Source organism: Anguilla rostrata, chromosome 2 (assembly GCF_018555375.3).
Source record: "Anguilla rostrata isolate EN2019 chromosome 2, ASM1855537v3, whole genome shotgun sequence".
Lineage (NCBI taxonomy): Eukaryota > Metazoa > Chordata > Actinopteri > Anguilliformes > Anguillidae > Anguilla > Anguilla rostrata.
In genome coordinates, this window is record NC_057934.1 from 18073142 (window position 1) to 18087830 (window position 14689).

A 14689-nucleotide genomic window follows, 5' to 3' on the forward strand; every position below is an offset into this window, starting at 1 on the left:
GCTGCTAAATGACTCGGGTCCTTCCTCTTGCATGCCAACAAATTCAAAGACGGAAGGACATTAAATTAAGAATTAAGGTAAATTGTCTCGTTCATCTGCAGGTATATACTTCTCAAGAGTTTGAGAATCATTCTGGCTTGGACGCTGCTACAGCCTCCAGTAAAGTATATAGAATACTCAACACTGGCATTTGTTTATGTAAATTATAAGCGATTCAACAAATCTAGTCTCTGAGGGACAAAAAGTATTTAAGTATTTTTCCTGAATTTACTTTTTTTTCAGCAGGTGCTCTTATTGCATACAATATTACTTCTTAGTGGCTTTAAACATTAAATAGTGGCCTCTTAATCCAAGCTGTCTAACACGCTTTCATTTAGCTTTGTCATTTGAACAGTTACATTCAAACAAAGCCTTAAATATTTCCCTCGCTTGTTGGGGGCCAGATGAATTGCAGTGTTGTATCTAAGGTACAATAAAGATATTTCTATTTGCAAACCCGTTATGCCACTGTAAAAAAAACAAAAAACAAAAAAAAAAAAAAACACATTTACAAAGTACCACATGCACTGTGTGGAAGTTGTGCTTTCAAGTTTTAGGCCTTCAAAATAAAAGCTGGGCTGCCTTGCCTTTATAGCATATACATTTGAATGCTTAGGCCCTTCTAGGCAAATTACTTCAGCAGTCATTTCAAATTCAACGGGTAGAGCTCCCTGACCTGAGTGGCTTAGAGAACCATCATAGTTCCACGATTCCTAGGAAAAATGCTATCAGCATACTGCCAGTGTGGAAGTCTGTACTGAATGACAAACCGTGCTGTACAGGAATGGAACTGGAAATGAACACCAGGGTTTCCACACAAATTAACTGCTGAGAATTTTCCCACACAAGACAAATAGATCCACTGGCTCCAATCTCACCCAAAGCGCCCAAAGTAGCCCACTCACATTCACTCAGAGGCAAATAATATTTATTAATTTATTACAAAACAACATGGTATGAAAATGGTACATGCTACATTGAGCAGGGATTTCCATTTATTTTTTTGGAAAAGAGAGGGGATCTTGATTGTGCCCTGTAAAAATGATTGAGGGACAAAACCCTGTTTTGTCATTCAATGATTCAATTTCACTTTCAATGCATGGGTTTAAAGTGTCTTCAGATGTTTAAATTATATGGGGATTAACCACAATCGTAAACGACTTCAACCATCGTAGAAAATGTAAACATTTGTAAATTTCCTTATTATCATTTGGATTTAAGACTCACTGACACACATGGCTCATACAAAATGTCTGAATTAAGCAGTCTCATTGAAATAAACATTTTGATGAGAACTTTGAGGAATGTACGTAGGAGACACTGTGGCAGGAGGTCAGGCGGACAGGCAAACGGGCACTCGCATCAAAACTGGACCCAGTGCGCATTCGTAATGGTTTCTAAACAGAGCCACATTTAAAAACTGTACTTAAAAACCACAGGCACCTTCTATAACTCGAACCAATACAAACAGACCTTTTTCTCAGGGTTTACACTTACATGAAACAAACAAGTCAACAAGTTCTGCAAGAATAGTCACCGTGCTGTGACCTTCAAAAGTGAGAAGAGAGTAAGAAAATAATTTAGTACAAGACAATAGACTCATATTTTTTTATCAAAATATTAGTTGGGCCATCTGTGTGTAGTGCAGGCTGACACCCAGAGAGCGTGGCCATCGGGACGTCGCCCCCGACAACAGAACCTTGTGTTATCGGTTCTGCGGGTTAATACTGACTGTGCACTTGGGCTCCCTTAAACAGGAAAGTCAGGCACAGAAGTGTGGGTTCAACCCCTTGAATGCCTCCACAGCGCTGCCTCTGGGACTCGACTTGGCGCATCGAAGACCAGATCCACGCCTGTGGAGTTTTGGAATGTTTCGAAATGTTTCACAAATCTTAAAGATATTGTTCCTTCGCTGAACGACACAGACACAGACACGGACACACACACACACACACACACTAAAGCAACGTACGCAATTTGGGGACCAAGCAGGGCCTGCCGTCCGGGGCGACGACGGCGCTGTGCTAGCAGCCTCGGCTATGAGGCGCGCGACGTAAACGGGAGCTCCTCCCATCGCCAGGTCTTACACGCGCCCCTGCTGTGCCCAGCAGCATTGGTACAGTCCTTCAATTCGTGCTATTCCCCCCCCCATTTCAGTAATCAGTCTGGTACATAAATAGACACTCAACAGACACTCATTGGTTCTTCGTATCAAAATAAGGCAGGTGTCCCTTGGCAGTGGGATGCACGGACCCCCCCGCCCCTTCAGTGGCAGTGGTACGCCCCGGCTCTCGGCGCGCTCCGGGGTCAGACGGCCTTGACGTCGGCGGGACGGCAGTGCTGGGCGCCCTGGCGCAGAGCCTTGACGTTCTGCAGGCGCTTGCCGTGCAGGGTGAAGCGGGACCAGGCCAGCAGCTGCAGCAGGGCGCAGGTGATGGGCACGAACACCAGCAGGTAGAAGCAGCCCTGCTGCAGGGTGACCGCCTGCGCCGGGCCGGCGACGGCCTCCGCCGCGGACGCCGCTTCCTTCGCCGCGCCCCGCTCGAAGATGTCGTATCCTGAGGGACAGGCACAGAGGGGTGGGATTGGGCCATTATTAATAGAGAGATGCACAGAAACTGGTACGCAAAACTAAGACCTAGTGTGCGCCTGAGTGCATGCGAGAGAGAGAGAGAGAGAGAGAGAGAGAAAGAGAGAGAGAAAGAGAAAGAGAGAGAGACCAGTATAGAACACCGAGGGCCAAGGACAGAACAGATGGAGATAGAGAGAGCAGCAAGCTGGACCACTTGGAAACAGCGTGTCCTAGAACAGCAGAAGTGGCATACAGAGGGCCAGTGAAATCGGCGGGGTCAAGGCTTCCTCTCCGCACCTGTGTAGACGCACAGCAGCCAGGTGCCGATGAGGGGGGCGAAGGTCTGGCCAGGCTTGGTCACCAGGGCCACCATGCCGAAGAGCAGCGCGGAGGCAGCCTGCTGCCGCCGGTTCAGCACAAAGTCCTCGTCCACCAGGTCCGTGACCACCAGGTTCAGCAGCTTACAGGTGCCTTCCGTGAAGACACGATTACTACAGGCACAGAGAGAGAGAGAGAGAGATCATTCATTAATCATTAATATGTAAGAATTTTACACCATGTGAATACTACTCTTATTATAAGAATAATAATAATAATTATTACATAGTTGTAGGTCATATTCCAGGCTATGTTTCTGTGTATTATATGTATTGTCCTGCCAATAAAGCAAATTGAGAGCGAGAGAGAGACAGCGAGAGACCCTCTTTATATCATTTTGAGGCTAGCCAGCTTGTCACCCGTCACATAAAATCAGCTGCTTTCGCGGCAACAAGCTGTATTGGGTTTCATCTGATTTTACTTGAAAAACGTCTTTGCATAATGTCAAATGCAGAGTAAAAATATAGTTTTAAAAGTTTTAAATGAAAGAAGACAAGCTAGTATCAGAGTATTTTGTCGTTTAGAGGTCTAGCCTTAGCACTATCTATAGCCGCGTTTCCACCGCAGGAACTATACCCCGGAACTAGGAACCTTTTGAGGAACTCAGTGCGTTTCCACCGCAGGAACTAGGGTCTAAATTTAGTTCTGGGGGCTTTGTTTTACCCCCCAAAACGTTCCTGCTCGGGGGGTAGTACTTTCCGAAAGTACAGGAACCTTTTGGGTGGAGCTTGCAGCGCTGAACATTTCTGATTGGTCGAGTACTCGTAGCATTTGTGTTGTATTTATTTTCCGCCATTACCCGCCATGTTTGAAAATATGCAGCGGCAAAAAAATTTATTTTCATAATAACTTCAAATCAAACTTGTATGTTATGCGGCGCAGTAGCCTACTTTTGGTTATAGCCTGTCAACGTCTTGGAATTATAACGTGTGCTCTTCTGTTCTTTTCTTGCTTTAGTATTCGTTTTATAAAATGCTAAGCATTCGTGCTGGGACAGCATATTACGTAGGCTACCAAAACATTCAAACGGATTAATTCGGTTGCTGAATATTTTCTTCCGGATTTTCTTTGTTAGCCCGTTGTAATTGACTCAAAACGTTTGATACAGTTATGTGAGGTATGCGGTAGTTCTGCATAATTAACATTGGTGATACAGTACAAGCAAACTGGAAATCACCTTCCGCACTTTTATCCGGGTAAAATAACAGGTTAATTCTAGTAATCTTCCCTTTAGCTTTTTCAGACTGCCGTAATTTTACTCAATTTTACTGCCATTTTTCAATTCCACGAAAAGACCAGGAAGACTATGGACTCATTTATGGTGCATGGTTCGCATCTGGAGGGCACACTTCGCTGCTCGGCTAGCAGAAACTTCGAAGGAAAGCAAACGGTGGCTGTACCACTACTAATTTACATTTTCACGCAAGTCCGAGTTTTCGTTCTATTCTTGTCATTTTGCGATTAGCCTATATGGAATTGACGACGAGAAAGTAATAAAACAGCAAATTGTTTACAACGTGTGCATGTTTTCTGCTGTTAATGAATGTGTTTGAGAGGATATATGAAAATCAATAAATACAAAAGTAACCATATATAGTCATTGTTGGTAACCCGTTGTAAGTGGAATAAACCCCTCCGGGCTGTCCCGGTTATTAGAAAATAATGTAGGCTACTTCGGTGGTAGTATGGGGTTACAGAAGAAATCATATGACAGATGGACCGACGACAACGTCAGTGGGCTAATTTGCCTAATCTTCGCGGTACTTTAGACCCCGGTGGAAACGCAGACAACCATTGGCTGAAGGAACCTTTTAGTTCCTGGTAAAGTAGTTCCTGGGACTGAAAGTTCCGGGTAATTTTGGTGGAAACGCGGCTTATGTTATTATGTAACCCCGTCCTGCCTGCACTGGCTGTGCTGTGAATGTGTAATAGGATTGACAGGCAGGTAGAAAACTCTCCTTGCAGAGAGCTGAGCTGATTAGTTGTTAAGATTCAGGCGCTGTGACATTTGGATTTCAGAGCCAGGAGCAATCAAGAGACCGTTTTTATTTGCTTAGTGCTTTTAACTTATTGATATTTGTAAGGATGTCAAGGAAATTTATGAACAAACGTGTTCTAAAACAAACTTACCGCACCTTACTTATTTAATTTTGTAATACTTCTGGCCAAATATTTTATCCCTATTTTATGTGGCCAACTTTCCAGGTTCAAACACGTACATAAGACTGAACGGTCTTATAGAAATGCAGTCCAAGGCCAATAGGTACATTCCAAGCTGGCGTTTAAATAAAAGCCTAAAAACTACACAAAGGGTCTTGATGGTACAGTTTCAACATATCCCCCTTTGGCCCTTTCCGTAAAGGCAGAGGTCTCTCGCACTGGACAACTCCATTAACACATTTTCTTTGTCCTTTTTTGAAAGCTTTCAATGCTGATGGTGACAATAGAGACATAGAGGTAAGCCCTTCTGCTCCTGCCAACCTCTTTCTCACAGGCAGACTGGACAACAGAGGTAATCCTGCTTTGGCCCAACTCAAACGCTATGTGCAATTCAGGATGGGAAGTCTGCCGTTTCTTCCCCTCTGGGTAACCCTCAGAGGTCCATGAAGAGGTCTTCTGCTCCCCCCCCCCCCCACAGTGGAGCTTGTGGTACTGAACTGAGCATGACTGAAATGGAGGGGATGGGGGGCGGTGTGCTCAGAGGTCTACATGACCCCTCCCGGGAACAATGAAACCAAAATGCAACACAGAAAAGAGGAAGAGATTGGGCGTTCCCAGCTGCAAAACAAAAGAAACGACACCCTCCTGCTCCTTTTCACAGTGATGTATTAACGACAGCGACATCAACCTTGCTCTGCCCGTAAGGGAACTCCCAGAAGGGGCGGGGCTAGAGACGGTAGAGAGAGAGAGAGAGAGAGAGAGAGAGAAGTTTCTCGCCTGGCGATGAAGACGCAGAGCAGGTAGATCTGGTCGGCCCCTGCCAGCATCATGGCGCCGCTGAGGGCCAGCTTCAGGAGGAAGAGCCAGCGAACGACCTGGTACACCCCGTAGCGCTTGCACAGCGTCAGGAAGTACAGGTTGTTCACATGGGGGGCGATGTATGAGATTCCTGCAGGGGAAAGAGGACGGTCAATGCCGCACATGACTGTATGAGAGCGTTTTATTTCTTTTTTGGGGCGAGGTTGGGATGGGTTTACAATGCAACATGCAGCCCCTGGTCCGGGGTGTTCGTACCCAGCAGGATGGATCCGGTGGAAGGAGAGATCCTGTCCGATAGAAGGTGCTCCAGGAAGAGCGGGAAAAAGTTGCTGTTGAAATGGCAGTGAAACACCTGCAGGGGGAGCCGGGAGCAGATAGGGAGAAAAGTGAAGGTGAACAAAACATTACAGAGGAAACAGGAAGATTCTTCTGGAAAGATGATATGCACAGTGTGTTTTTAGGCCTTCGGGTACCGTGTCCAAGTTACGCTATCATAAGAGAACAGAACACCTGTCGTTAACTGTGTCCCCCCCTCTCCCCCTGCCTGTGTGACCATCGCAGCTGCTCTTTTCTGCATACCTGAACAAGGTTCATGGACACAAACCACATGAAGTTTTTGTGCTTGGAGAGCTGGCTCAGATACTCCCCAAGGGTGACCGACTTCTCTTGTGCCAAAGGAGCCTGGCCAATACATAGCCTATTAGAGTGAGAGAAAGAGAGAGAGAGGGCCAATCAGCAACCAGCATCACAACAATACTCACTACCAATATGATACAGAGAAATTAAACAGACTATGTACATGGACCTACATACTATTTGTCAGCCAGCATAATTTCCCCTGGTCTCTGTATCCATTTGCCTGCCTGGGTCCCCACTTTAACAATCACAATGGGACCACTTCATTTCTTGCACCAAGACTGCATTAACTATTTACATCCAAAGAAAATTATAATATCCTCAAGTACTGAACACTCACTCAACTGGACTGATTACAGGCTTTTGTACCAAAATGGCAAAATCCTACGGGAGCCTCACTCAGTGAACACACGGTGCATTACTCATTCTGAAAAACAACAAAGAAATCCAAAAATGGTTTTCTATTGTGATTACATGCACTTCTGATACTGGACAAAACCATATTTTCCCCCCAATCGTACCCCAGGATGTACTCAACACCGGGATAAAAGTTTAGAGAGGACTGAACAAAGCAGTGAAGTATGACGTGTTTTCCCGCAGGAGGGCTCAAGTGTCCCCAAAACCTCTCCAAATGGCATCAAAATTGGAATATTGTGTAAATCTTTTTTCCCAGCCATTTCCTACTAATTCCATTGAGGGTGATACCCTCTGGAACCCCACAAAACAAATATTCATTATTTACCCATGCTGTCTTTTTGGCTAAGCCTTGTATTTCAGTCAAAAGGTGTCCTTTTGGAGAGCTTCTATGCAAAAAAAACATATTCATAATGATAACTTATCACACACATCTTCATCTTCTAATTCACTTAGAAACAGACACACATATGCGTGCACACACACACACACGCAGGCAGTGCTCTCTACAACACGTTAATTTGACTGCACTGACCTCTTATCATAGACCTGTCCAGTGTGGTAATAACCTGCCAGAGCCTTCCTTTCTTGGTACTAAAGGGTACCTAGTTTACCTACAAAAACTTTACAGTATAATGGTAACTCTCACCATAATGTGTTTAAGGTATTGGAGATTTGTCATTCCACCACAGCACAGGGTGGCTCAGCAGGAGAGGAAGAAAAGAAGAAAGGAAGTGAGAAGGAAAGAAAGGCTGACAAGACGATAGAGGAGGGGAGAAACAACAAGAGCGCGAGAGGAGAAAAAGTTAGAGAAGGAAAGGAAGCGATCCAGAGGGCCAGAGGAGGCCCAAGATGGCCGCCGACTCGGCGAGGCGAGACGCTTACTCCCGGAGCGCGGCGGCCTCGTCCTGCTTCAGCCGCGCCTCGCCCTCGAACTTCCGCCGCAGGAGCCGGGAGGCCGCGGCGAAGCCCAGCGCCGAGAGGCCCGCCAGCGCCACGCAGAAGAGCCGGAAGGAGAAGAAGTTGTCCTTGTCCCAGAAGGAGTAGGACAGGAAGACGGAGAGCGAGCCCACGGCGCTGAACAGCGAGCAGTAGAAGTTGAGCTGCGCCCGGTCGGAGGCCGACACCGCCAGGTCCGCCAGCAGGGCGCTGTGGTTGAGGTCCACCGCCGTCAGGAAGCCGTCGTACAGGCAGAGGCACACCAGGAACTGCAGCGCCGGCCGCGCCCACGACACCCAGAAGGCCAGGAAGGAGAGGGCGAAGAGCGGCCCGTGCCGGGACACCGAGCGCAGCCGCCGTACCACCACCTCCGGGGACGAAATCTGAGGACCTGACCTGCGGCGTGGAGAGGGGGCGGGAAGAAACAATTTCCTTTAGGCAATTTTCCATGAATTTTCCACAAGTGGAAAATCCAGGACACATGGGAACCCTGCTTGCGCTTCACAAAACGGGGAGTAACTACTAAAAATGATAGATGAATAGTTTAATTAGAAAAATGACAACCAATAAGTCAATAAGCAACAGCCAGAATGGAGGAGCTCTTCATGTGTGCAGGACGGACCGGGCCTAAGGGGGGCTCTTACTGTGGAGACCCAAGGAAGGAGCGGTCGCTCAGCCAGCCGAACAGGGGGTCATTCAGGCTGTTCCATATCAGGAACACGGTCTGCGGACCAGGGAGGGAGGGAGGGAGAGTGGAAGTGAAAGAGAGGGAACAAGCAAAGAGAAAGAGGGAGGGAGAGAGGAAGACAGGAGGAGGAGACCAGGAAAGAGACAGCGAAAGAGAAACATGAGTGAAGACACATCATCAGATCACCGGGCCAAGAATAACACCAACCTTGGGCTAATGGCCTGACACTCATGCTGAAAATTGTTTGCCTGACTGTGCTATTATTAGTCAGTTCTTGGTAACCAGGTATCCTGAAAACATGGGTCACATTGTATTAGCCAGGAGCGGTAGAAGGCCATAGCATTGACGTGGCTAGCTCGCTAGCCAACAAATATTAGTTAATCTATCAACTGACCTAAAGCATGCAAGGAAGTACTGTTCCTAGCTGGACTCTTCAATACCGTTCTTTTCATTTATATTTGTGTATCATTATATACATTCATGATTTATGACAGAGAAAGTGGTAGCCCGACTGGATGACCAAGTCACTAAGAAAGGTAGGAAAAAATTCATTTGTAACAGATTGGTAGCCCGGGGTTACCGGGCTGCCGGGCAACCGCTAAGGTCAAGCCCTGGGAACATTCCAGAAGTGGCTCCTGGGGTCACTCACCTCTCCAACCCAGAAGGAGACCTTGTCGATCTTGTAGACGGACACGAAGGTCTCCACATAGTAGAGGAGGAAGACATTGTGCAGGATGGAGATGAAGAGGGACAGGGAGCCGTACAGCACGGCCGTGGATATACCCAGCCAGCAGCTCCATACTCTCAGGCCCATCCTTCTCTCTCTCTCGCTCTCGTTCTCTCTCTCTCTCTCTCTCTCACGGTTGGTCCCTTGGCCGCCGTGCCACGCCCTTTTGGAGCCGTCCCATTGGGTCAGCTCACGATCCTGTCCCAAAGGAGAGAAAAGACAAAACAATCCCACCACGGGAGTCAAGTAATAAACTGAACATCCTCTACCAGGGGCGTGCAACGCCTTCACTAAAAACTGTAAACTCTGCAGTTTATGGCTGAGTGCACGTTCACCTAAACTCTGACCTCAGTAATGAACAGCTGCACTTAACCCAAGCTGCTAAATAAGCATGCTGTTATATTCAATAAACAAGCAAAAAAGAAAAAAGAAAAAAAAGAAAAGAAAAGGCCAGATGGACTAAGTTTAACACCCAGGGATTACATGAAAGGAAAGCCACATGTTCGTTTTTAATTTCCCCACCCCTTTGCGCAGGAATAATTTCAGCATGTAAGCAGAGATTTAGACAGGAATATGCCCCTTCACACCCACCCACAGGCTGAAACCGCTTCATCTGACAAAGTAGGACTGCTCTACGAAAAAAAGCGAGTGCCCAACCACCCCAAAAAAGGTCTTAATCGCTGTGCTCCATGTGAGCCGACCAAAAATTATAAATGCGAGGGGCAATACTGTTAGCAAACTCAGTAAAATTGCAAACCCCCCAAAAAAACGAAATCCCAATTTAGCTGTGGTAAACCACCGATTGCATGCTGCGAAGTCCAAGTTACTGGCAGGGTCTGCCTTGGGCTCTCAGAGAGTTTCCTCTCTCAGCTGTGTTTGTGCACGTAAACTAGCGACGTAGCATCCTTGTTTGTTTAAAAGTTCCCACATCAGATAAATAACCAGACTGGGAAGAGAGCCAACGCGCATGCACGCACGCACGCACACAGACACACTCCAGTGCTTCTATGCTAATGCCTCATGCGTCCAATGGAGTCTCCATTGCAGAATCGAATCATGTAATACCACCACCCCCCAAAACAAACACAAATTCTGAGTCACCCATCACAGGGAAACCTCAATAAATGTCACGTCCCTCTCACAATCCCCAGCAGGAAAACAATTCAGGTAGGTTTGGAAAACACCAACAGGAAAAACATGCCCGGGTATGCTTTACCAGCTGGTTGTGTGTGGACGTAGTGGAGCAGTTTTCCTCCAGTTCCACATATACAGAATTTCACTGACAAATCTCTTTCAATGCTGAGCCAATCAGAGAGCAGTAGGGTAAAACTTCAGGATCATTTGCCCTTTCGTGTGAAATAACGCGGTAGAAAAGGTACAGGCAGGGCAAGTTCAAATACAAGCCGATGGTTATACTACTAATTTAACTTACATTTAAATTATACTGCATTCTAAATAAACTGCTTATGGTTAAATGTGAGACCCTGGTAGAACCTCTTTGCTTTGGAAGGCAGAACTGGCAGCTCATTGGCTACTGCTGTGTGCAGCAGGCCTTAGTGTAAACGGCTGCCATGGCGACTGGCACAATTTTTGATATTAGGTGACGGTCTTGTCACGGTGTCCCGCTTTCTCTTCCATTATTTTGGCACAACATCTGGCCCTGTTGTGTGGACGGCCAGCTGGATGGTCGGACTATAATCCCAGCCTCCCTCCAGCCTAGCCCAGCCTCTCCGGCCGACCCCTGCCCACCTGTCTGCCGCGCTCAGCCTATTTCCCGGACAGAGCGCGCTCACTCTATTCCATTCCCAGAACTCGTAACTTGTGAATTCGGTTGTCGCTAAGAATTGATTTCCCCTTCTTTTTCCAGTAGAACAACGTCATTAAAAAATACGTAAGTAGCAGCATAGCATGTGCTTTTATTTGTGCATGTGTTTGTATGTGTTTTGTATATGTATAGATTGCTCACCATTTAGAAAAATGTACCAATTTGCAACATGTGGAATTCAGTTTCAAGATATGAACAGCTACAGCCACACACACTGCCCCCTCCCCGCCCAGAAAAAAACAAACAAAAAAACAGGTGCACGGAAACATGCATAAACACGCACAAAAATGCAGAACTACTAGCAACTAGTGTACAGGTTTGCTGCATGAGGCTAATTACAGCACCCTAGTTCAGCAAGACATCGGGTCTCAAGAAATACGGAACTAGCAGACAGGCCTCTTGCCACAAGCTCTGTGAAAACACGCACCTGCAGGGGGGCTTGGCTGTCTCAGGTGCACACAGGCACACATACGCCCCACCCTGGGCTATCAGCAGCCACGTTCCACTGAGGCACAAGTGTAAACACAACTGTATCCATACCCCCCTCACTGATGCAGATGTGACGCAGGCGACGGCGCATAAACCACTCGCTCCCGCGCCCCATGCACGTGCGGTTATCGTACCGTTGACGGGAGAACGGTCTACTGCCCTCCGTGCTGTTATGAAACAGGGTTCACTCGAGGAACTGTTTCTCTGATCTACAGAGAGATGAGGGACCCCTCAAACAAAAAATACATTGGTTAGCCATTCCTTCTCTCCATCTCCCCAGTAGCAGGGAAGGACGACACAGCCAAACCGTGTTCTATACTTCCGCGTGGGTGTGGCGGCCAAAGAGTTCTGGCCAAACAACCACAGACCAGGGCAAATATGGCATCAGAAAATGAGACGGGAAGAGGTTGGCCTATCTCCTCCTAAGAACTCAAACAAGTGGCAAAGCAAGGCAGGGTGGAGGCTAAGATGCAGTCACAGGAAAACCAAACACCCTTCTCCATATCTTGAGCAAGGGCCAGGATTTCGATACTACGTGAGCAACAAGACCAGCGGCTGCTGCCTGAAGCGATTTTGACACCAGTTTGACAGCTATTTAAAGCAACCAAGTGACATTTATATACAGATGTCCCAGAATGTGTCCTTTTCTTCACAAGGTTACAAAAAGGCTACAATGTTTAACGCTCTAGATTCGCCCTCTGAATAGCCACAGCATTGCCCCGTGCGGCCAAGGGACAGCGGTTTACAGACAGTGGCTTTTGAAGACAGTTGGCGACTCTGCGAAGTTGGCAACGTTGGCTTGGATTTGATTTTTAGATCCTGACTGGACCACATCTACACGGTCCCTTGCACCATAGACATATATACATGTCTATGCCTTGCACCCCAGCGGCTGATGGAAGGCACAGCTTCCATTTGCAATTGTGACGTCCCGACTGACGCTATCATTTTGGTTCATACGTCTCTGAAACATTTGTGGCATTTATATTTTCCCACGATGAGCTAGGCAAATGGCTTCCTATAGTCTATATAAAACAATCACCTTATGTATTCGCAACAATAAAATTACTGATTTATTTATTATCAATTATCTATATTTATGCACCTATATTATCTAACACATGCCTTCTGAATATTTTTGAAGAACAAGCAGGGGAAGGGAAAGTAATCCATAAGAAAACTGATTAATTTTGAATAGCTGTTCAGAGGCAATTCCGGATGAATTAAAACCTTCAGCTCATGGTTTAACGTGGTCATTTTCTTTAAATTAAACCAGGTTTAGCAACATGCTGTTAATTGCGGTACCGTTAGCTTGTTATCAATCACGTTAGCTACCCATAGCAAGTTAAAGTAAAAACCCCATATTTAATAAGCTATAAAGTTAGCTGTATAACCCCAGCGTTGTTGCTGTCTACAGACCTTCAGCTATATTGGAAACAAGACACAACATGTTTTATACATCCTGGAAGCACTGTTGTGTCAGCTAACACGAAGTTAAATTTCTCAGCAAGTAGGCTACACTCTCGGGTTGCTCAAGTGTCAACAGTGAGAGGAAACGTCTGGGTTCTCCTCGATTATTAATTACTGTCGAATAGTGTTATACAACGTGGAAAAACAAGGCATTACGCGTTCTTTCAAAGACAATCACATAACTAGCCGGTTACCTTTTTTCAACAAAAGCTAACACACTGAAATACTGACACATTAGCCAAGAGTTGTCCACGTCAAGCTTACGTTACAGTCAGATAGCTAACGTGTTCGTTGAGTTAATTAATAGACAGCTAGCAAGTTTAAAACGGATGCATTCATAATGATGGTGTACAAAGGATTGATCGATGTCCTTCCACAGGTAGCAGCTACAATCAGTCAGGAATCTATGGCCAAGTGGCACAGATTTCAACAACCACGGTTAATTATAGTCTTGTAACCAGCTAGCTACTATATGGATTTAAAATAGTAGCCAGCGTTAATTAAACTGTACATTCGGAATATACTAACAAATATCTAGCAAGGAAGACCGCTTTATCCAAGGCTGTATCTAGCCTGTATCTGAATCGTAAATTAGATTTCTGGTTAGCTAGCTATCATACCAAGACAACTTGCCAATTTAGACGGCTAACTGGCTAATCAATTCTCGCAACGAGTTAATGCCAACGGCTCTAGCTAGATAGCTAGCTAACGCGAACTATCGACACAAGTCAGCACACAGTCATTTAAGTTACCACTATATGATCAATACCTCGATATGTTGAGCGCTTGAGGATGTCCCAATAGAACCATTAGAATTTCCACGGCCACTTTTCAGCTCCTCACCCGCCACTCTCTTCCTCTTTAAACAAGCAATGGCAGATTCGGAGCCTTGAAATTTAATCACGTCACCTGACAACCCTCCTCCCACTGGCGCTGGGTCTTTCGTTCATGATTGTGGCTAGCTGCTTGGCTGAAGTTAGCTAGCTGACTAGCTAGCTAAATCCTTACCCCTTCTGTGGCGATTACTTCCCCCTGTTGAAAGTGTTGAGGAAAAGCTCCATCTACTGACTAAAATGATGAAAAGCATGCAATTTACTTCTGGAAGTTACTGTACTCAAACCAACCATGCATGCACACCATGAAACGCACATAACGAGTCAACTCATCACGCACTCCTGGTAAAATAGTAAAGCCATCAGACTTTCTACCGGTATTCTTTTATTTTCAACTGTATAGTTTTTAAATGAAAGATTTTGCTCCTCATACATTCCACTCGACAACAGGTTTCAGGCACAAGGCTTCGTGTACATTTAGGACGACAACGTGACATTTAATTTAGGCTCTAGCGAATGATTTCCTTGTACGCAACGATTGATCAAATATAAATTTAGGTAGCCTACATTTTAGACGAAAATCTACCGACCTTCCGTAAAAGTAGGAAATTACGTCTTATGACAAAACCTAGCTACCAAGCACCATGCATGTTCGCTTAAAATGAAAATGTTAATATTTAAATGTCAAATTTCACAAAAC

The 14689-nt window shown here is 45.9% G+C and overlaps 1 protein-coding gene across 1 annotated transcript; it reads right to left on the reverse strand.

Moving 5' to 3' along the window:
• Positions 1-950: 950 nt before the first annotated feature.
• Positions 951-14145, reverse strand: mfsd13a (major facilitator superfamily domain containing 13A). The gene is made up of 9 exons (XM_064320944.1): positions 13926-14145; positions 9295-9570; positions 8602-8681; positions 7904-8353; positions 6548-6665; positions 6224-6320; positions 5927-6098; positions 2909-3102; positions 951-2597 (listed from the first exon to the last, which is right to left on the reverse strand). The coding sequence occupies exons 2-9, from the start codon at positions 9457-9459 to the stop codon at positions 2347-2349; spliced, it is 1527 nt and encodes a 508-aa protein (XP_064177014.1). The 5' UTR covers positions 9460-9570; positions 13926-14145; the 3' UTR covers positions 951-2346.
• Between the last annotated feature and the right edge of the window lie 544 nt (positions 14146-14689).